The sequence below is a fragment of the Gossypium hirsutum genome, chromosome A10 (genome assembly GCF_007990345.1).
Source record: "Gossypium hirsutum isolate 1008001.06 chromosome A10, Gossypium_hirsutum_v2.1, whole genome shotgun sequence".
NCBI lineage: Eukaryota > Viridiplantae > Streptophyta > Magnoliopsida > Malvales > Malvaceae > Gossypium > Gossypium hirsutum.
In genome coordinates, this window is record NC_053433.1 from 108,708,474 (window position 1) to 108,732,465 (window position 23,992).

General features: G+C 35.1%; 1 protein-coding gene and 1 long non-coding RNA gene across 3 annotated transcripts; both read right to left on the bottom strand.

Moving 5' to 3' along the window:
* Positions 1–17,975: 17,975 nt before the first annotated feature.
* Positions 17,976–19,464, bottom strand: LOC107895917 (uncharacterized). Its single transcript, XR_001683516.2, has 4 exons — positions 19,201–19,464; positions 19,017–19,081; positions 18,811–18,851; positions 17,976–18,369 (listed from the first exon to the last, which is right to left on the bottom strand). It is a non-coding gene; the product is annotated as an uncharacterized lncRNA (long non-coding RNA).
* A 1,391-nt stretch (positions 19,465–20,855) lies between these two features.
* Positions 20,856–22,785, bottom strand: LOC107896267 (MATH domain and coiled-coil domain-containing protein At3g58270-like). Of its 2 annotated transcripts, XM_041078027.1 has the most exons (5): positions 22,681–22,785; positions 22,404–22,588; positions 22,158–22,315; positions 21,705–21,850; positions 20,856–21,620 (listed from the first exon to the last, which is right to left on the bottom strand). In XM_041078027.1, the coding sequence occupies exons 2-5, from the start codon at positions 22,562–22,564 to the stop codon at positions 21,009–21,011; spliced, it is 1,077 nt and encodes a 358-aa protein (XP_040933961.1). In that variant the 5' UTR covers positions 22,565–22,588; positions 22,681–22,785; the 3' UTR covers positions 20,856–21,008. The 2 variants fall into 2 exon arrangements, with proteins under 2 accessions (XP_040933961.1, XP_016676877.1); XM_016821388.2 differs by lacking the exon at positions 22,681–22,785 and having other exon boundaries at positions 22,404–22,652.
* Between the last annotated feature and the right edge of the window lie 1,207 nt (positions 22,786–23,992).

The window sequence follows — 23,992 nt, forward strand, 5'->3', positions numbered from 1 at the left end:
AAAATGGAAGAATAGAAAGAGACATAAAAGAATGCCACAAGTGAGGAGAGTGGGAGAGAGACGGTTGAGGGGAGTAGAATTAGGGGAAAATCTCTCCATTTTGTTTTTTTTAAACTACCCATTAACTCCTATAAATTATCCACCTCCGATTTTTCTTTAAAATTTAAAACAAAATTATTTCTAGTTACACACATAGGGATTCGAACACAAAACCACAAAACCAAAGAATAAGCTAAAAACTTACCACTAAACCAATAGACTTATTCTTATTATTAAATGAGCAAAATAATTTTTAAATCAGATATTCAAAATGTAACGCCCTGGTTAATTTATTTTTGCTTCTATAAATTCAATTATAAATGTGTATCTGCTTCAGTGGTTAAACATTTTGAGTGTGTGTGAGGTCTTGGGTTCAAGTCTCACTCTTTGGGAAATTCTATTATTTTTTATCCTAGCCTTATCTTTGGTGGGTTAGGTTATATTTTATCTTTAGTAAACTCATATTAGAATGAGTTTGTTGGTTCGAGTGGTAAGGTGTTTGTAACGCCCCAATTTTCGGGAATCCTGTGAATGTTGGCATAGGTTTAATTATGTTAGTGGGCCTTTAGAAGGCCCAAGCTTAAGATAGAACCCGGTAATTTTAGTTAATTTTTGTTCCATAAGAAAAAGGGAGTAAAATTATGAAATAGGACCTATGTGAAAATGTTTGAAAATGCTATAGGCTAAATTGAAGTGGCCAAATAAATAGGAGTGCAAAATAGGAGGATTTGTTTGACAAACCTCCCATTTTATTTGTAGACAAAATGTGCACTTGATATCCATAATTTATGGTACAAATTGATACAAAATGATAATAGGTTAGGTAAATGTTCCATGATAATGGGTTAGGTAAATGTTTCATGATAATGGGTTAGGTAAATGTTTCATGATAAGAATTTCATGTCTTTTGTATTAAAGAATTAAATGGATGAAATATGAAGTTTTATTAAAAGAAAAAGGGGTGAAAAGAACAAAGTTTTGTCCATCTTTGTTCATCATAGCTGAAAGTTAGAGAAGAGAAAGGAGAGGAGAAAGCTCTTGAGTATTCGGTCATTAGGAGGAGGGAAATTGAAGGTAAGTTCTTGGTACCTTGCTTCTATTTTGAGGTTCATGAGTTCTTCTTGATTCTACCTTAACTCTTGAAGTATATTTTGATTTTTGGTTGTGTTGTAAGCATTTGGTCATGAATTAAAATGAAGGAAATGGTTGTTGTTTCATGTTCTTTTGATGAAAAATGGAAGATATGTGAAGTTGAGCCAAACAAATGAGTATGCATGTGCCTTAGATGCTAAAGGGAAAAATCGGCTAACATGTTGTGCTTTAAAATGATGAAATGGAGATTATGCTTAAGTAAAAATCATAGATATGTGATGATTGATTGGTGATATACATGTTTAAATAACATCCATGCAAGATAGGTGTATGAAAGAGTGATTTGGTAATAAATCTGCTTGGGACAGCAGCAGTAACGTGACTTTGGAAAATCACCATAAATTGTGGGAGATGAATTAGAAGCTGAATAAATTATGTAATTAAAGCTTATTGAGTCTAGTTTCTAATGAAATAAACAAGAACATATTTTTAATTCTGTACAATGAGAAATTTGATTCTTAATGAAGAGTGGTCATCAGATTAGTCAAACAATGAAACATGGGAAACTTTAAGAAAAATCTGGTATTGATTGGCTAAACCAAAAATTCTGAAAATTTTATGGATAGAAGATATATGAGTCTATTTTCAGGGAAAATTAACGGAACTTGATTTGGAGTTTCGTAGCTCCAGTTTTAAATAATTTAGTGACTGTTGCTCAGGAAGACAGCTTGTAGTGAAATTATGATTATGTGGTAAACATTGACAAATTTGTTAATGAGTTGCTTATTGATTTCTTATAAGCTTACTATGATCTGTAGGTGTGGTTGGCCGAATATTGTAAGGGGTTAATACGTAGTTTGTATTTGAATAGTTAGATTAACGTGTTAGTAATCCAATTGTAGGCGGTTCGTGTGTGGATCTCGTCAGCATATCGTCGCAAACAGGTGTGTAACTAACACCCTCTTTCTTAGTCTAGATCGGCAAAAGTTGAAAATTCAAAATGCCGAAAACCGGTATTTTGTAGATTTACGAGTGTGCGAATGCTCGTGTGGTAAATCAATTAATGTTTTTGGTAAGCTGCAATGTTTGGACTGCAAAGTGCATGATTTCTGTGCCCTCGATATTTTTGGGCTTAATGGGCCAAAATTGGAATGATGGGCCAACGGGCCCAATTCGGTAAGAACCCTCGGTACGTGATTCTGTAGTACGTGAAAGGTAGGAATATGCATGAAAAACCCTAAAATAGATAAATTACTGGAATACCTTTAAAAGTAGAAAATTTACAGTTTTACCCCTGAGAGATAAATTACCGAAATACCCCTAAGGTTAAATTGACTTAAATGCATGTTTTACTGTTGTTATTTACTGCATACCATGTTGTTATTATCTGATGCATGGGATTGGGATATTGACGGAGGAAGTACTGAAAGTGGGTTGTCTACGTACTGGAGGCTTTGCCTCAATTTACTGTTAACTGAGCAGCAAGGCTGCAACTGTGGAGTGTTGGGCTGGGTGGGTTGAGCTATTCCCCACATGGAGTGTATGGCTTTTACAAGTGGAGTGTAGTGATTGGTGGGTTGAGTAGTCACCCCAAATGGGCTTACATATGTTTATTGATGTTGCATGTATTTTGAAATGGGCCTATGGGCCATACTGTTATCTGAATAAGGGGCTAAGGCCCAGTTTATTGTAATTTGAAAAGGGCTCTGGCCCAGTATCACTGTTACCTGAATGGGCTTAGGCCCAATGGGCTTGAGCTGACTTGGGCTTTGAATAGGTTTTCCTTATACACTGAGTTTCCCCAAACTCACCCCTTTTATTTTCGTCCACGCAGGAAATCCCCAACCATAGTGGGCTTAGAGCTGTGAAGGAATTCGGAGTGGCCACCCGTTCTGAAATTTTGATTTTCTTCTGGTGAACTGGACATCCTTTTATTTATGTTTGAAGTTTTGGGTTTTTAAATGTAATAAGGCCGCTTAATTATTTTTGATGGTTTTAATATGTATTACTAATATAGGTAATACTTATTTTAACTATTGAAATTGGATAGCTTTAGGGCGCGTTTTCAAAAACAACAGTTGATTTCAAAATAACACGACAACAAGCAAAGCTTCCGCAATGAAAGTATTTTCCAAAATTAATCACTTTTTCCTAAAAATGACTTAATCAAATCGGTTTCCTAGAAATATCCATGACGTTAAGGTGTGGCAATGGCGGTATGCATGTCTAGGATTGGATCCGAAGGGAGCTTGGTACTTAAGCAGTCCGATGGACTCACCACCTCTTTCCCGGTTTCCTACCTGGTGCACAGCTTCCATTCACTTTAACCCTTAATGAATTAATCTTTTGAACATCAAGTACGATTTTCTGAACTTAGAATGGAAAATTTTTTTAACGTTTTTTATGTGGATCCTAATAGGGTTTTAGTACAGACAGATAATTCAGGAAAATATTCAGAAAAATTCAGAATACTTACAGACTTGAGCCGGAGATTCGGAATGCTACCTTTTAAAGATCTAAATTTTGAAAATCGAGTTTTTCGCATTCGTCATAAAATTTTCGCTTTTGAAAATCTTTGTTTTTGCAAACCCATTCCACAGCCGAGTTGTTTCAACCTAGGCTCTGACACCACTAAATGTAGCACCCCAAACCCGGCCCAGACGTTATGACCGGATCCGACATGCCACATCGAAGCATTCAAAACATTTTATATTGTTGATCCACATCAAAAACGTTAAAAAAATTTTCCATTCTAAGTTCAGAAAATCGTACTTGATGTTCAAAAGATTAATTCATTAAGGGTTAAAGTGAATGGAAGCTGTGCACCAGGTAGGAAACCGGAAAAGAGGTGGTGAGTCCATCGGACTGCTTAAGTACCAAGCTCCCTTCGGATCCAATCCTAGACATGCATACCGCCATTGCCACACCTTAACGTCATGGATATTTCTAGGAAACCGATTTGATTAAGTCATTTTTAGGAAAAGTGATTAATTTTGAAAATACTTTCATTGTGGAAGCTTTGCTTGTTGTCGTGTTATTTTGAAATCAACTGTTGTTTTTGAAAACGCGCCCTAAAGCTATCCAATTTCAACAGTTAAAATAAGTATTACCTATCTTAGTAATACATATTAAAACCATCAAAAATAATTAAGCGGCCTTATTACATTTAAAAACCCAAAACTTCAAACGTAAATAAAAGGATGTCCAGTTCACCAGAAGAAAATCAAACTTTCAGAACGGGTGGCCACTCCGAATTCCCTCACAGCTCCATGCCCACTATGGTTGGGGATTCCCTACGTGGATGAAAATAAAAGGGGTGAGTTTGGGGAAACTCAGTGTGTAAGGAAAACCCATTCAAAGCCCAAGTCAGCTCAAGCCCATTGGGCGTAAGCCCATTCAGGTAGCAGTGATACTGGGCCAGAGCCCTTTTCAGATTACAATAAACTGGGCCTGAGCCCCTTATTCAGATAACAGTATGGCCCATAGGCCCATTTCAAAATACATGCAACATCAATAAACATATGCAAGCCCATTTGGGGTGACTACTCAACCCACCAACCACTACACTCCATCCGTACCAGCCATACACTCCATGTGGGGAATAGCTCAACCCACCCAGCCCAACACTCCACAGTTGCAGCCTTGCTGCTCAGTTAACAGTAAATTGAGGCAAAGCCTCCAGTACGTGGACAAGCCACTTTCTGTACTTCCTCCGTCAATATCCCAATCCCATGCATCAGATAATAACAACATGGCATGCAGTAAATAACAACAGTCAAACATGCATTTAAGTCAATTTAACCTTAGGGGTATTTCGGTAATTTATCTCTCAGGGGTAAAACTGTAAATTTTTCACTTTTAAAGGTATTTCAGTAATTTATCTATTTTAGGGTTTTTCATGCATATTCCTACCTTTCACGTACTACAGAATCACGTACCGAGGGTTCTTACCGAATTGGGCCCGTTGGCCCATCATTCCAATTTTGGCCCATTAAGCCCAAAAATATCGAGGGCACAGAATCATGCACTTTGCAGTCCAAACATTGCAGCTTACCAAAAACATTAATTGATTTACCACACGAGCATTCGCACACTTGCAAATCTACAAAATACCGGTTTTCGGCATTTTGAATTTTCAACTTTTTTCGATCTAGACTAAGAAAGAGGGTGTTAGTTACACACCTGTTTGCGACGATATGCTGACGAGATCCACACACGAACCGCCTACAATTGGATTACTAACACGTTAATCTAACTATTCAAATACAAACTACGTACTAACCCCTTACAATATTCGGCCAACCGCACCTACAGATCATAGTAAGCTTATAAGAAATCAATAAGCAACTCATTAACAAATTTTTGTCAATGTTTACCACATAATCATAATTTCACTGCAAGCTGTCTTCCTAAGCAATAGTCACTAAATTATTTATAACTGGATCTACGAAACTCCAAATCAAGTTCCGTTAATTTTCCCTGAAAATAGACTCATATATCTTCTATCCATAAAATTTTTAGAATTTTTGGTTTAGCCAATCAATACCATATTTTTCTCAAAGTTTCCCATGTTTCACTGTTTGACTAATCTGACCACTCTTCATTACGAATCAAATTTCTCATTTTACAAAATTAAAAATATGTTCTTGTTTATTTCATTAGAAACTAGACTCAATAAGCTTTAATTACATAATTTATTCAGCTTCTAATTCATCTCCCACAATTTATGGTGATTTTCCAAAGTCACGTTACTGCTGCTGTCCCAAGTAGATTTATTACCAAATCACTCTTTCATACACCTATCTTGCATGCATGTTATTTAAACATGTATATCACCAATCAATCATCACATATCTATGATTTTTACTTAAGCATAATCTCCATTTCATCATTTTAAAGCACAACATGTTAGCCGATTTTTCCCTTTAGCATCTAAGGCACATGCATGCTCATTTGTTTGGCTCAACTTCACATATCTTCCATTTTTCATCAAAAGAACATGAAACAACAACCATTTCCTTCATTTTAATTCATGACCAAATGCTCACAACACAACCAAAAATCAAAATATACTTCAAGAGTTAAGGTAGAATCAAGAAGAACTCATGAACCTCAAAATAGAAGCAAGGTACCAAGAACTTACCTTCAATTTTCCTCCTCCTAATGACCAAATACTCAAGAGCTTTCTCCTCTCCTTTCTCTTTTCTAACTTTCAGCTATGATGAACAAAGATGGACAAAACTTTGTTCTTTTCACCCCTTTTTCTTTTAATAAAACTTCATATTTCATCCATTTAATTCTTTAATACAAAAGACATGAAATTCTTATCATGAAACATTTACCTAACCCAATATCATGAAACATTTACCTAACCCATTATCATGGAACATTTACCTAACCTATTATCAATTTGTATCAATTTGTACCATAAATTATGGATATCAAGTGCACATTTTGTCTACAACAACATGATGGTTGGCCACTTCATGTAAAATGGGAGGTTTGTCATGCAAATCCTCCTATTTTGCACTCCTATTTATTTGGCCACTTCAATTTAGCCTATAGCATTTTTAAACATTTTTACATAGGTCCTATTTCATAATTTCACTCCCTTTTTCTTATGGAACAAAAATTAACTAAAATTACCGGGTTCTATCTTAAGCTTGGGCCTTCTAGAGACCCACTAACATAATTAAACCTATGCCAACATTCACAGGATTCCTGAAAATTGGGGCGTTACAACTCTACCCTCCTTAAAGAAATTTCGTCCTCGAAATTTACCTAATCCAAACAGATGAGGGTATTGCTGTTGCATCGTCTCTTCTGGCTCCCAAACTTCCCCTTTCTTAACTTGTTGAAAACGAGCGACCAAAGACTCATCGTTCAACTGTTTTTCCTTAATCTGATCCACCCAGGTTGGCCTCACTTGCAACTTAGCCAACAGACTTCCATCATCATACAGCTCTCAGATCAGATACAGTTCTACGACTTAGAGCATCGGCTACCACATTAGCCTTGCCTGGGTGATACTCGATCGAACAGTCATGATCCTTAAGCAACTCAATCCATCTCTTTTGCCTAAGGTTCAGCTCCTTCTGAATCAACAAATACTTAAGACTCTTATGGTCAGTGTATATAATACACCTTTCTCCGTACAAGTAATGTCTCCAAATCTTAAGTGCAAATATCACTGCTGCCAACTCTAAATCATGAGTCAAATAGTTTCCCTCATGAGGCTTAAGCTATCGTGATGCATATGCAACCATCTTATCCTCTTGCATTAGCACGCAGTCCAAACCCACGTGTGATGCGTCACTGTACACAGTAAAATCCGTCCCAGACTCCGGCTGAATTAACACAAGTGCTTCAGTCAGAACTTTCTTCAACTTCTCAAAAGCTTCCTGCTGTTTCTTAGTCTATACAAACCGCACTCCTTTCCTTATGTGTTTTGTTAGAGGTGCTGCCATCACAGAAAAACCTTCCACAAACCTTCTGTAGTATCCTGCCAGTCCTAGAAAACTCCGTATTTCTGACACCGTTCTAGGTGGCTTCCACTCCAAAATTGCTTCAATCTTTCGAGGGTCCACCTTAATCCCTTCGGCAGAAACCGCATATCCTAAGAAGTTTACCTCCCTCAACCAAAGTTCAGACTTGCTGAACTTCACAAAGAGTTCCTTCTCCCTTAACACTTGCAGCACTATACTCAGATGCTCATCATGTTTCGCTTCAGTTTCATAATATACCAGGATATCGTTTATAAAGACGACTACGAACTAATCAAAAAATGGTTGGAACACACGATTCATTAGATCCATAAATGCTGCAGGAGCGTTTATCAGTCCAAATGGCATAACTAGAAACTCGTAATGACCATACCGGGTCCTGAATGTCGTCTTATGGATATCTGCCTCCTTGACTCTTAACTGATGATATCCAAATCGAAGGTCGATCCTGGAAAATACAGAAGCTCCTCTAAGCTGGTCGAACAGATCGTCAATCCTTGGTAGTGGATACTTATTCTTAATCGTCAGTTTGTTCAACTGGAGATAATCAATGCACATCCGCATTGTATCATCCTTCTTTTTCACGAATAGCACCGATGCTCCCCATGGAGACACGCTTGGCCTAATGAAGTCCCTGTCCAACAACTCTTGAATTTGAGCCTTTAACTCTACTAACTCCTTCGGTGCCATCCTATACGGTGCGATGGACATAGGCGCCATTCCAGGCAACAAGTCTATTCCAAACTCAATTTCTCGATTCGGAGGCAATCTTGGAAGCTCCTCCGGAAAAACATCTTGGAACTCCTTTACGGTCCTAACCTTATCAACTGTCAGTCCCTCCTCTTCCGACTGACTTACAAATACCAATTAGGCCTCACAACCTTTCCGAATCCACTTTTCGGCTCTTAATGCCGACACCACATTGGACAAATAATCCCTTCTCTCACCTATCACCATAACCTCCTCATCCTTTGTAGTTCTTAACACCATTCGTTTAGAAGCACAATCAAGAGTCGCCTTATGCTTAACAAGCCAATCCATTCCCAGAATAAGGTCAAACTCTCCGAACGGTAACTCCATCAGATCTCCAGGAAAAACCTTGCCTTGAGTTTCTAAGGGTACATTCCTATACAGTTTGTCTACCCTAACCGAGTGACCCAAGGGACTTAGTACAGATACCCCACTCACAATCTCCTTAGAGCAATCCAAGTCGTCCATAATCCGTTCTGTGGCCTCCAACCAATATTCCGCCACATTCGGGGCTATACTAGACACGCCCTTAAAGATCTCCGCTCCGTTAGCCCGAAGTCGTTCAGAAATAGATCTCCAAACTCCATTGCCCGTACTTGTCCCAGCAACCCTTTCCAAAACACGAAGTATTGCCTGTGACAGGGCATCATCCTCGGCACCGCGATCATGAGACTCTACCTCTATTGCTAGTGGTACCGATGCATCCACCGCCGGCATATGTCCCGAAGACGAAGATCTCGCTCGAGCACTTCCTCGGCTCCGTCTACGGCCTCTTGTACTCATATCGTATTATCCTGATTACGAATTTTTATGCATCAATTAATATTCCAATGTTTATTACAGATGTTTTATGAATCAGACAGTAGTTCAGAGTTTGTTTTCGCAGAATCGAAGTCTAGCTACAGTTTCAGTCTCTTATCAGATTTTCCTATGGTTTCAGTATCATCTTATTTAGAGTATCCTAATAGGGTTTTAGTACAGACAGATAATTCAGGAAAATATTCAGAAAAATTCAGAATACTTACAGACTTGAGCCGGAGATTCGGAATGTCACCTTCTAAAGATCTAAAATTTGAAAATCGAGTTTTTCGCATTCTTCATAAAATTTTCGCTTTCGAAAATCTTTGTTTTTGCAAACCTATTCCACAGCCGAGTTGTTGCAACCTAGGCTCTGACACAACTAAATGTAGCACCCCAAACCCGGCCCAGACGTTATAACCGGATCCGACATGCCACATCGAAGCATTCAAAGCATTTTATATTGTTGATCCACATCAAAAACGTTAAAAAAATTTCTATTCTAAGTCCAGAAAATCGTACTTGATGTTCAAAAGATTAATTCATTAAGGGTTAAAGTGAATGGAAGCTGTGCACCAGGTAGGAAACCGGAAAAGAGGTAGTGAGTCCATCGGACTGCTTAAGTACCAAGCTCCCTTCGGATCCAATCCTAGACATGCATACCACCATTGCCACACCTTAACGTCATGGATATTTCTAGGAAACCGATTTGATTAAGTTATTTTTAGGAAAAGTGATTAATTTTGGAAAATACTTTCATTGCGGAAGCTTTGCTTGTTGTCGTGTTATTTTGAAATCAACTGTTGTTTTTGAAAACGCGCCCTAAAGCTATCCAATTTCAACAGTTAAAATAAGTATTACCTATCTTAGTAATACATATTAAAACCATCAAAAATAATTAAGCGACCTTATTACATTTAAAAACCCAAAACTTCAAATGTAAATAAAAGGATGTCCAGTTCACCAGAAGAAAATCAAACTTTCAGAACGGGTGGCCACTCCGAATTCCCTCACAGCTCCAAGCCCACTATGGTTGGGGATTTCCTGCGTGGATGAAAATAAAAGGGGTGAGTTTGGGGAAACTCAGTGTGTAAGGAAAACCCATTCAAAGCCCAAGTCAGCTCAAGCCCATTGGGCCTAATGTGGTTAAATGAGGATCAAAGAGTGGGTTAGTGGGGAGTTAAGATATCAATCAAATATATTATTTTTATTTTTATTTTTTTAAAATTTTCTCTCTCTTCCTAAAACTCTTTCTAACGTGAGTTTCGCTTCTCCCCTCTTTCTGCCGATTTCTTTGTTCTCTCTACAAAAATTGATCTTTCTGCTCCTCTGAATTTCTTCCATAATTTTCTTCCTTTCTAATTGCGGTGTTTCGAATTTCTGGTTTCCTCGTGCAGTTAAGGTAAATGGGGTTACACTAGTTGTAGTTTTTAATTGCTGTAAAATTGTTTCTTTCTTTTTGTATTGGCGTAATAGGGTATTCAGGGGGAATTGATTTTCTGCAATTATTGTTGTGTAGGAGAAGGCAGTGAGCAGTGATTTTTCGCTCCAACAGTCTGATTCAAGGTTGCAGTCATATTGTTAGCGGTAAGTCCATATGTGTGCTTGGTTAAATCGTGTTAGATCCGTAATTGTTTGCTAAATTGGTGTTTGGGGTACTATTTTTAAGTTTCAGAGGGCTTGGGATTGCTACCGTGTAAAAAAAACCATGTGTGATGAAAACACGAGAAAATAAGGTTTGATGAAAGCCGAAAAAGTAGCCTGTCGACGCTACACGGGTGTATACTCGACTATGTGACGGGAGTGCGTAGCCGGTAGTGTGAGCCACACGGGCTAAGCCGATTTGGGTGTGTGGGCCATGGGCCACATTGGCAAGGCCATTTTGGGTGTGTGGGTCACACGGGCGTGTGAGCCCACATGGGTAAGCCACATAAGCATGTGGGCCCAAAATTTTGAAATTTTCCCTAGGTCGCACATGTCGTTCCGATCGACTGTAAACTTTCTATAGGTCAGTAAGGACTAACCAAACCCTAATTTTTGAGATCTGTTATTTTGATAGACTAATTTGAGGTAGGAAAACTGATATGTATGTCTGATGGTTTTGTATAAGCATGTATGATAGCTGTATACGAGCACGCGGGTTATGTTAATTCTGTTATATCTGCGTATCTGTATTCTGTATCAATATATGCGGAGGGATTTGTTTATTGAAAGAAGTATTCTGTGAGGCGATAATTCACCGTTATTCTGGTAGTATAGTTGCAAATTATTCTGATAAGTGTCGTACAGATCTATATGATGTGTAGGGCTGAGTAGGTGTTTTATATTCCACATGGTATGTTGGGATGGACGAAGATGGTTTGTAGAGGATGGGGGTATGTGTAACGCCCCAAAATTTATTCTTTTGTTTTGTGAACTATGTATCTGCTTTAGTGGTTAAGTGTTCTCGCTGTGTATGAGAGGTCCTAAGTTCAAGCCCTAGCTTAGGCAAATTTTGGTATTTTTCTGAAGTAAGCCTACTACTAGAGTAGTAGACTTATATTTAAGTACTTGTAATTTCATATTAGAATGGGCTTGCTGGTTTGGTGGTTAAGTGGAGTGTTAGTATGCTGGTGGTCTTGAGTTTAAATCCCCGGGTAGGCAATATTTTTGCTCATTTTGCCGAGAGAGTTTTGGTCAAACAGAACTTCTGAGGAAGTTGAGTAGTGCGGCTAGTGGGAGGAAATTTAGGGATAAGTATCATCTTTTGTTGGTTTTTCCAATTTTGACTTTCTCTCTTCCTTTAAAAACTTTTGACGTTAAACGTTTTGTTGTTCTCCTCTCTTTGTCGAAACCTACCCTTCTACTCTTACTTTCTTTCGTTTTTCCTTCCATCTCGACTACAACTGTACTCTTGTTCTTTTTTTTTTCATTTTGTGGATAACTTCGGTAAGTATTCTTATGTGGTTAAAGTTGGGAATGTTAAGTTTCTGACTAAGGGGTTATTCTGATGTTTGGGCAGCATCGTTTTGCTAGGATCGAGACTCTTCTTGTACTGTTTCGTAAGCAAACCAATTTTAAAGTGTTGAAGGCAAGGGCTTTCATTCAAAGATTGGATATCATGTTTCAGGTTTGGTTTAATTCATTGATGAGTAATTAATCAAGAGTTATGTTAGTTAAATATAGGTCTTGGAAGGCTCGGGAATTACTTTTGCATCAATTTGATACCAGGTGTGTACCCAAAATGTAGAAAACGGGATTTAGCAAAAAGATGAAAAAACTTACTGTCGACGCCATACGGACATCTGATCATTCGTGTGGTAGGCCGTGTGATGGAACACGGGCGTGTGATCAACGAGCCAGGGCATATGCATGTGACATGGCAGTGTGATGGCTAGGTAGGCCGCGTGCAACATATGGGTTAGACCGATTTAGGCCGCGTTGGCCACACGAGCTTGTGGGCCTATACGGGTAAACTACACGAGCGCGTGAAATTTTGGGCCAGGCCGTGTGATCCATATGGCCAATGCATATTTGGGCAGTGTGGGCCACACGGGCAGGCCACATGGGCGTATAAGCCAATTTTTCTAAAAAGTTCTGTAAGGTTGCACAGGTCGGCCAAGTTGACTATGGACCTACTGTAGGGTCGATAAGCATTGTTTAGACCCCTAATTATGTGATCTAATTGTATGATGTCTGACTGAGCTTGAATCCCGAATTGATTGTATGATTTGATAAAATTGTACAACCACATGACCTTCTATTGTATGTTGCATTGCATCAGGGTAGGTCGATGATTTGTGGAAGAAGTGTCTGAAAGGATCTTAAGCCTGTTATCTGGTAGCTCAGCTGTAAATTTCTGATTATGTGCCGCCTTTCGGTACAACATGGTGTGTAGGGATGGGTGGGTTGATTTAATCCCCACATCGTGTATAGGGTTGGACAAAGATGGTGTGTAGAGGTTGGTGGGTAGGACTCTGATATTCTATTATTATGTATATTGTATCTGAGATGGGCCAAGGGCCGAATATTTATCTAAAACTGTATTTGGTTGGGCTAAATCCCAAACTTATATATGAGACTGTTTTTGTATATACTCTGATGTGAATCTGTATATATGTTTTATATGGGGATTACACACTGAGTTTGCAAAAACTCACCCTTTCTGTTAATCTATACAGGTAATCCCCAGACTTGACGGTTCGGTGCAGCGGAGGACTCGACGGTGGCAACATATATTTAGACTGTTTTAAACTCATTTTCGGTATTTATTTCTTAATTACCTTTCTGGATTGTTTTTGATGTAATTTGGGACTTTATAGACTGTTGGATTTTTAAACTGTTTATGGGTTTTTAGACTAAACTCAGTTTTTAATCAAAATGACGGTTTTCATAAATACGTATGGTTTTCCAAAGATGAACGTTATCAAAGCTTCCGCTAAAAAGACACGATTTTTTATATAACAAGGGACATACCTTTTTTTCTGAATTTTCTCTGAATTAATACAAAGATTAATTAACTGGAATGGTTTTAACTCGACAATTTTATTTTTGAAATTCATTCCATATGACATTATTAGATTCGACTATAATGTCTAGGCTGGGTTTGGGGTGTTACAGTAGGACTTGCATATCTGTATGTTTCTGATTATCTAATTCTGTTAAGGACTTATGTCCGTGTCTGATCTGCTACATGAAAAATTCTGAATATATATGCATGTATGTCTCTGTTAAGTTACATACTCAGATCTATTTGTCTGTTCTGTTTAGGTAATCCTCAGACATAGACGGGTCGGTGTGACGGAGTCTCTACAGTGACCACTAGTTCGCGTATTGTTTCAAATAACGGTTTTTATTTAAATTCTGAATTATTTTGAGAGTTTTGTAACTTTTGGACTTTATGGACAGTTTGTTTAAATTTTGGTTTTTGGATGTGTTTTTTATTGTTATACTGTGATTTTTGACAAAAATCACGATTTTTCGTAAACAAATGTTTTTCTAAAACGAATTGGGTTTTCAAAGTATAACGATTTTTCTTTAAAATTTCTGCTGCGAATCATGTTACTGGATGAGTAAACTAACTGCGGTTTTAGTAATAAACAAGTAATTGATATGTTTTATAAAACCTAAACTTTTTTAAGCGATAATTTATACGGGGTTTTAATATAATATGATTGATTTCAAAACCCCTCTTCGTAATACTCCCAGATTCGGCCATAATGTCTAAGCCGGGTTTGGGGTGTTATACAAAAATTAATAAGATAAGTATAAGATCTGTCGACATTTGTTTTCAAAAATTTTGAATGAGATTCGGTTCAATAAATTAAAGGTTAAATTACTGATAATGAAAATAAATAATGAGTTTAGGAATCAAATCTTGAATTATCGAGATTTTTTCTCCAACATTATGGATGTGATTTGATTCAACAAATTGAAACTTAAACAACTTATAATGAAAATAAAAAATGAGTATATATTGCCTACTATATAAATTAATCTCGAACAAACGACCCAAAACACAAGTTGAAAGAATTTGCTTGGGATGGGTCCACATGCCTGTATGACCCATACGCCTTTACCTAATAGGCCCGTGTGGCCCACACGGTTGGACACACGGTCTACCACATGCTCGTGTGGCCCACACAGTCAGACAAATGGTGATGCATAGTGAACCAACTAAAATTGACTAAAGCAAGTGCACCTATCACCTATCAATTAATAGTATAACTACGGTGAGCAGATATATCATTCTCATGAAGACTAAAAGTATTAGTAATTATTGTCTTTCTATTATTTAACTGATGAATTCGAATGATTGATTAAACTATAATTAACTAAATTAATTAACTACGAACGTGACAAAGAACGAAACATGAAAATAATCGAGTAATAACCAAGATGCGAAACAATACCCAGGAAAGAATTCACCTAAATTTCTTCTATCATTACCAGTCTAAATTATGCAATTTCTTTATTTAGAAACTTGATCCGTAGAAAACTCTAAATTATGTTAATATCTTTTTCGAGAGTAGGAACAACTTACTCTAGGTTGATTAATTAAATTTTTTTCTAATAAAACCTCTATTATCGCATTAACTCTGTCGAAACCTTTTTTTATTTGAAATTGACTTGTTATTTTAAAACGTGAAAATGAAGTCGCCACCAATCTTTTTTATTTAGGTATAATTGGATTACCTCAAAACTCGGTCATTTTAATAAAATTTTAAATTTATTAAAACAATAATTTTCGGTTTACAAAATTCAGGAAATAGATTCGGGAATTGGTTATGTATGAGGAAGGGTTAGCACCCTCATAACGCCCAAAATTGATACCTAGTTGATTACTTAATGTCTTCATGTCGAAAATTTAAAATCTGAAGAGAATTTAAAATACAATCCCTCTTTTCATGATATTATTTGATGATATTGAAAAAGTCCCGATCTAAATTAAATTTTTAATGAGGAGGTGTTCTCATTTCGGATCGATCAAGACGAAAAATCATGTCCCGTATGTTGGGGAACAAAATCTCTAATTCTCGAAAATAAAAACGCTCACCATTTAATTATATTATAATTTTAAATTATTTTTTAAAAAAAGAGAAGGGATGTTCGATTATTCCGGTTCAAGGATAAAATCGTACCCCACAAGTTAGTGGCACAATTTCTCGAATCCTCAAAATAAAGATTATCGCCTTGGTTCAAATCATTTCTTATGCATTTGTGCAGAAAAATAGATGAACGCACAACGTACGAAGATGGCAAAATTATGGCATTAAAAAAATAACAACATAAACAATAAAATAAAATGACAATAATATAATGAGTACAAATAAAAAATAATGAAATAAATAAAAAATTCAATTAATAATATTATATAATAATACTAATAATGAAATAATATAAAAGCGTATGATAATAATATAATAACTTTTATAAAATATTGATTCTTTGAACAAATTTAACAAAATCAACATCAATTAACAACTAAGATTATTTAATAATATTAATAATATCAATAATTAAAAATAAAGGACCAAAATAAAATAATCGAGGAATTAGAGGGCTATATTTAAAAAAAAGTAAGTATAGGGACTCAATTAAATGAACAAGGGACTAAATTGAAACTATGACAAAACTTCAGGCATAAATAAAAATAGTAAATAAAAGGGTTAAATAAAAAAATAATAAAATACAGGGACCAAAAGGGAAAATAACCCAAACCCAATACACGTCATTCCTCAAAGGGTCGATAGTTTGGGGATTGAATTGAATATGTAGCAAAATTCAAAGCAAAAATCATAAAAAATAAAAAATAATACAAAGAGTCAAATTAAAACAAAATGGAAAAGTGTAGGGCCTCAGAGGGAAATTATCCCAGCCCTTGTCATTCCCTTAGGTCAACAGTCAGCCAAAGGACCGAATCGCAAGGAAATTAAAATAATGGGGTAAAAAATAAATAAAATAAAAGATAGGGGACGAAATTAAAAACAAACAAAAAATGCAAAATGGCCAAAACTGAAAATATCCCCTCCATTCAAAAAACACGCTGATTTTGGAAGGAATTCAGGTCGGACATTCGGGTAACACTTTCAAAATGACGTCATTTTGGGAGTCTGAAGTCAAGCCCAAAACGTCATTTTAAGGGGCTTATATAAGCCAAAAAAATATATAAAAAATTTAAACCTATGTTAAAAAAAAAACTCCCTTTCAGTTTTTTTTCTCTTAAACCTTTCTCCCCTTCCGGCCACAAGGCCACCACAACCATTGATCATTGGCAACGGTGACTGCCGCCTTTGGAGGCCAAAAAAACCCAAAATGCCCCTTTTTATATCATTTCGACATCTTTTACCCAAATCCGAGGCTAAATACCATTGAAACTTTACCAAAATTCCAAAAAAAACCCAAGGGACCCTTCGATTTCTCCCCTCCGACGAAGCCATCGACGAACCCCGAGGGGTTCAGAGACCTCCCAGATCGGAAGGACCTTTCAGTGGTGATGAATAGGTAAAGTTTAAACCCTTTTTTTTGAAATAAAAAATAGAAAAAAAGATGAACTATAATTTTTTTTAAAACCCTGTTTCTATTTTTTATACTCTTTACGAAAATGAATAAAATAAAAATCAAAATAGAATATTTAAAAAAACCACCTTTGTAACTTGTTTCTTTTTATTCTCTGTTGATTGAATTTCTTCGTAAAGTACAAAAAATTACAAGTTGTTTTCTGGCCTTTTATAGCCGAATTACAACATATTTGTTGTTGTCTTTTTCATTTTTTTCTTTTTTTGCCTCCTTTTCTTTGTCTTCTGCAGGTGATGGCGGCAAGGACAAGGCGGTGGTGTCAGCCTCAGATGACACGCCTGCTGACGTGGCGAAGAGAGCGGCGGCTAGTGGCTGTAAGGGGCTAGGATTTCTAGAAATTTTTTAAGGTTTTAGGCTTTCGGGCTTTTAGGGCTTTTTTGTATTTGGGTTTGTAATGGAATGGACTTTTTAATGAATTTATTTGTGTTTATTTTATTTTATTTTTAGGTTATTTTTGGGCCAGATAAAAATGGGCCTGTACAAACTCATTCTATGAATTCTCCTATTAGTTTTGACCCTAATTTGGTAGATTTATGTTGTCCTATTTCTAGGATTACTTGCAACTCCACTTAATTTCGCAAGATCTACTCTTAAAGAGGGTTTATTCCTCCTTTGATTTAAACACATGAAACATGGATCAATAATCTAGAATTATTGAACCAATAATTAAGCACACATAATCGAGAACAAGGTCTAAGTATTTATTGTGTAAAATAAAAGTCAAATGACAAAATCCATCATAGGGTTCATATCCCTAAGTATTTAGAAAATTAGTTCATGCTTGAAAATAAAAACATCCCAGAATAAATAAATTCATAATAATCTCCTAAGAAATCAATTGGGAATCTTCAATGTTGACAGAAATCTACTTCAAAATCAACTTTAATGGTGTTTTTCAAATTGTTTTCTTGAATATTCTATGATGACTCCCTCATATCTTCTTATTTTTGTCATATATACGCCCTAAAATGCTCGAAAAACCTAAAAATCATATTTTCAAAGTTTGGTGTGCAACCCTGTGAAATCGACATGACCTACCACATGGCCATGTGGTAGGGGTCAACTCGTGTGGCTCTTGTAACTTGCTCTGATTTTTTGACTCTCGCTCATTTTACTTCCAAATGCTCTCCTAAGTATAAAAACATGAATTTAAAGGATTAAGAGTATAAAATTCACCATTAATATTGAATAATCACCCAAAAGCGCATTAAAAATAGGATTAAAAACTGGGGCGAAGCCAGAAAATTTTTTTAGGGGGGGCCGAATGAAATTTTAATTTTTTATAATTTATATTTCTATAATTTGTAAGGGATTAAATTGAATTTTTATAATTTTAGGGGGGCCAAAGTGCAATTTTACCTTTACTAATTTGAAATTTTTAAAAAATTTCAAGGGCCTAAAATGAAATTTTCCATTTTAGGGGGGCCGAGGCCCTTGCCAGCGCCCCTGGCTACGCCCCTGATTAAAACATGTTACTTTTAGCACTTATTACATGGCCTACCACAGTTGTGTGACGTCAACAATTTCAATTTTGTACAGTTTTGTGAGTTTTTGAGTTAAAGTCACACACCTGATTGATTGTGGGATGTCGATAGAACAACATTCTAGGTTCTGCACAAACAACGTCCACAATTTAGCTAATTAACACAAACTCCACAATCGAAACTACCATTTCAAACTTGCTCAAACTGAGTATTCGACCAAAATGACAGAAGGCATTTGACCATTACCAACCAACCTCAGCTAGTTTTTAAATCTGAGCAGTCAAACACTTACCAAGTAAAGAACCGGTTCCCCGAAGTCTCAACTCATTGGAGGGTTACCTGTCACAATGTCCTCTCCTAAACAAAACCAAACAACAAGTTCATCACAAACCCTGCCAACATCAACCGAATCAAAGAAACATCTCAACAATTCCCAAAATCAACTTACTAAAAATAACACATACAAATATACTTACAAAAACTATGAAACTTTACTGAATCTCTAAAACTCACACACCAACGGTAAGCAAAAAGGTGCTAGCACGACACTAAGGAAATCTGGCATCTGGATGACAGCAAGTGAGAAATTAAAGGTGTTAACGTACGGGAAAAAGAAAAGAAAAGGGAAAGATAGCCAGAAGAGCAAAAAGTAAATTTAGCAATAAGAATTAAGAAAAAGAAAACAGAAGGCAAAAGAAAGAAAGAAAAGACAAGAAAGAAACATAACGTGTGAAAGAGGGAGGAAGGGACGACAGAAGTGGAAGAATTTGTACAATACTTCTCAACTCTAAAAAAAAAAAAAAAAAAAACATAAAATTCCAACAACCCAGATTAACTACTATCCTATCAGATTAACCGAAGTTTGAGTTTAACCCAATTTCTAAAAATGTGAGCGGCACAAATAGGGAGAAAAAATATTTTCACTTTTGCACGCAAAAAAGATTCAAATTTGGGACATATAAGTAAACTAAGCGTTACAACTAAACCAACAAACTTATTCTTATCAGTAAATTTTTAAAATCAAAGATAATCTTATGAACCAAATCAGATATGGAAACAAAATTAATAAAGAAATTCCTAACGAAACAGAATACATTTTTTAAAGCTTTTTTAATGTTTATAATTAATAAATTTTTTAAGTTTTTCTAATCAATAATTTTTTTTGCTTATAAAATAAAATAATAAATATATAATTATTTTTAAAAAAACATCAACTAGTTCTTTTAATATATTTTTCTTTATATACAATATTTCTATCTTTAACAAATATATTTACAATTTGTAATGCCCCGAAAAAAGAAATTTAATGCATATATATGTAACTAAATAAGAATTTTAATTATATTTAAAAAAAACATATATAATTATGATAAATTACTATTTCAATAATTAATTTTTAAAAAAAACTTAAAAGTATATATATCATTCACTAACTATTTATAATTTTAGTGTTGGTACAAAATCTAATATTATGCTGCAAGTTAAAGAAAAAAAATCTTAGGAAAATAGAAAAAAGTTAAATAGTAGAGTTCACATTAATAAGACCTTTAACGATTAAATACCACCAAAAAAGAAATTTAATGCGTGTAGGATAATAATATACAATTGATATTTTAATTAAAGATTATTTGGTTTAGTAAAATATGAATAATAAAATTGAAATAATATTTTAATTATTAAATGATATATAGAAAGCTAATTTAATCTCATAACTATGGCTGTTAAAATAAAATATAAAAATGGATTTTTCTATAAACTTGGTTGTTACAGCAAAATCTTGTTATAGCATGTGACTATAATAGCGAGTTAACAGTATATTATTTTGCTTTTTTTAATATAATTTATAGGATAAATTACACTAATAGTTACCTAACTATTAATGTATTTCTATTTTAAGCATCTAACTCCAAAAAAATTTAATTTAACTATTAACATCATCAACATTTAATATTTTAATCAGAACTTTGTTTACTTTGACAAAGACTAAATTATTTTTAATCCTATAGTACAAGGACCTTTTGAATATTTATTCCACTTATTTTTATCTGCAAGTGTCAAATTGTTGTGACAATTCTAATTTGCTGAGAAACATACAAAGAACTCGAATGAATAAGAACACAATCCATAGTAATTAGAAAAAGCTCAATTTTATTGTATAAAAACTGAATACCAAGGCATGGTATTTAAACACAATCTGTCAACTGATAACTAATTATAACAACCTTAACTACCAACCTCTAACTGCTAACTGCTATAACAGTTTTTATTCCTTAACATACTGTTTTTAAATCTTTCCTTTAATGGAAGAGATGGAAGCTTTGATTCTTCCCCATTCAGCCTCAACACTCTTCTCCTCCTTCTCAACATTCTTGGCTTCGGCCTCGTACTTAGCCATCTTCTTTTCCATTTCCTTTACTTCAGCCAACATGTTATCCCTTTTCTTTTCTGCTTCTTTAACTTGTACCCGGAGGGCAGCAAGTTTTTTCTCTACCTCTGATTCGAACTCCTTATATTTGATTCGATTACGATCCAATTTATTCTTAACCATCAAGTTATCAGATTCCTTCCCAGTAAGGGAATTCTTGTCCTGCGATACTTTCGCTGCTCGGTCAGCTAGTTTTTTCAGGCTCTTCTCTATGGCCAACAACTTTTGTTTTTGCTCAACTGTAAGGGTGGTAGAGGAACCACCAAAACTAGCTAGTATCTTGAATGCATGCGTAAGGGAAGAAAGCTTCCCTGAATTGGAAAAAATAACCGGGGTCATATTCAAGGCCTTTTCTACGTCAGCCAGTGCTTCCTTTACTTCTTTTGGAGAAATATTAGTGTTGGAGCTCAAAAACTTTGACTCTAAGCTAGTGAAGAATGTGTTGATATCTTCCTCCTTAGGTACAGTAGCCTGAAATGGCGGAAAAGCAATTATAGTGATACACTGATACATACATAAATGCATTAATATTAACAGCTAATTTGGTTGACTTACATCAGTCTTATAAGTGACAACGTAAGCTTCAATCAAGCATACATCATTGAGGAGATAGCCTCGTTCAGGTTTGCGTAATTCAGTAAGAGATAACAATGAACGGAAGCCCCATGTAGTCTTTTTTGCCTCGAACTTTGACGCAATGCCTGCCAAAAGCGAGACCAAACACTTGAGTAAACAAGGAAATGACTGGTTCAAAGAAAAAAGGAGGGCATAGATAACATATTTGACATCTGGATCTTCGACTGCCAAAACCTGCCAAAAAAGCGAGACCAAACATAGTTTCCTCTGTAACCCCCCCCCAAAAAAAAAAACTCTAGTGGCTCTGTTCCAATTTACTTTGTCATTGAAACAACATAAGAGATGTTAGCTCTAGTCTATTTCTATGGAAAGCACAAGCATTTACCACTGAGCGAGAGGGCCCAGGTGAAATGCGCAGCCCCCAAAGCATACCTCGTGTTTTGGAATTTTTACGATCCAATCGGTCGATGACTGCAATTCTGAAATGGGCATGTCTAGTCCATTTGGAAGCCAAATTGGCTGAACCTGCAAAATGTAAATAAATTGACAAAAAACCAACTGTGTCGCCCTTTGGGTAGATCCAAAGTTGCCTGCCAAATAAGTTTGCAAATCCAAGTCATGCATGGGAGTAAAACAGCAAATTAAAACATAACAAAAAAGAACAAAAATCCAAGTTACCAGTTGTTGCCATCAACCGTGAAAATTTCAGAGCAGTGCTTTCCGTCTTTCATACTAGAGAAATTCTCAATCCTCCATGTCACCTTCGCTACTTGTCCATTGACACCCAAACGGTTACTAGGAACATCACTCAAAACTTCTATCTTCCATGTCACCTCCATAGGCTTGCTTAGACTTGCTATCCACTACACTCAAAATATCAGTTAAAAAAAACAGGGTTTTAGACAATGCAGGGTTTATGATAAAAAAAATAAAAGCTATAGAGATATATAAATACCTTCCATTATGAGATAATGTGGAGGTAGAAGATGCTACCTGGGAAGATTCAAGATTTCTTCTCCTCTCCTTCTTTGATTCATATATTCAGGCTTGTTGACTTAAAGTCTTGTTCGTTCTTTTTTAAACACGTCATTGCTTACGCTACTTAACCTTTAAGCAATTAGCCCCTATTTTACTAATTTAGTTTCTATGCTTTAATTTTTATACTTTTTTAATTTTTGAAATTTTAGTATTTTATAAAATTTTCTCGGATTGTCAAAAAGTTCGGTTTCAGGACTATATTTCTATAAATAGATATAGTAAATATTTTAGAGTTATAATAGATGTGAATCGAATTTTGAATAAATAATTGTATTAAATTAATGATTAATGCAGAAGTAGAGACTAAATTATAATAAAGGTCAAAGTTATATGGCTTAGAGATGAAAAAGGACTAAACTGATCCCTATCTTAATGTAAATTATGAGGAAATTGAAAATTAATTATTGGGTAAGGACTATTGCTTATTCTTTTTATCTTAAGTGCATGAATCTAAATTTTGCAGAAATGGAGAGGAGTCGGCGCCTTCTTTTCGTGCAAAAAAGCCTTTACTATAACATAACAGTAGTTACATACGTGAATGATGAGTCACCAAAAGGTCACATGTGAAAAAATTATTTTTAAATATTTTTATAATTTTAATGTTTTATATTTTGCACACATTCGAGAGAATATTAATAAATGATTATCTAGATTCAAATAAACTTAAACAATTATCTGTTCGAGTTCATTCTAGATGAAATTTTAAAAAATATTTTTTTAAAATAAATTATTAACATAGAATGTCATATGTCATTTCGCGGTAGTTTCTATAAATCATATTAGTGCAATTAATGGTCAAAACTGTCACATCCCAAAATATAGGGAGTTAGATTAATCGGGTTACAAAATATGGGATTGAAACGAATATTAAAATTAAGGTAAAAAATTAATTAATTAAATTATTAAGATAATATAATTAAGTTTTATTAGAACAAAACTTGATTACGAGATTTAATTTGAAAATAGTAAATTTTAATTGAGTTAGGACCTAATTAGAAAAGAGGTAAAATAAAATATTAATAGTAAGTCTTAACTATGTATATTAATAATTATATATGAACTAAAATAGGAGAGTATAAAAAAAAAACTATAATAGTTAAATAAACTAGAAAAAAATTGAGTAATTATATAAACTAATAGAGAATAGTTAAGTTTAGCTCCAAATAGATATGCACAATTAATTGACTAAAATAAATAAGAAATAAGATATAATTTAAGTGATAAAATAC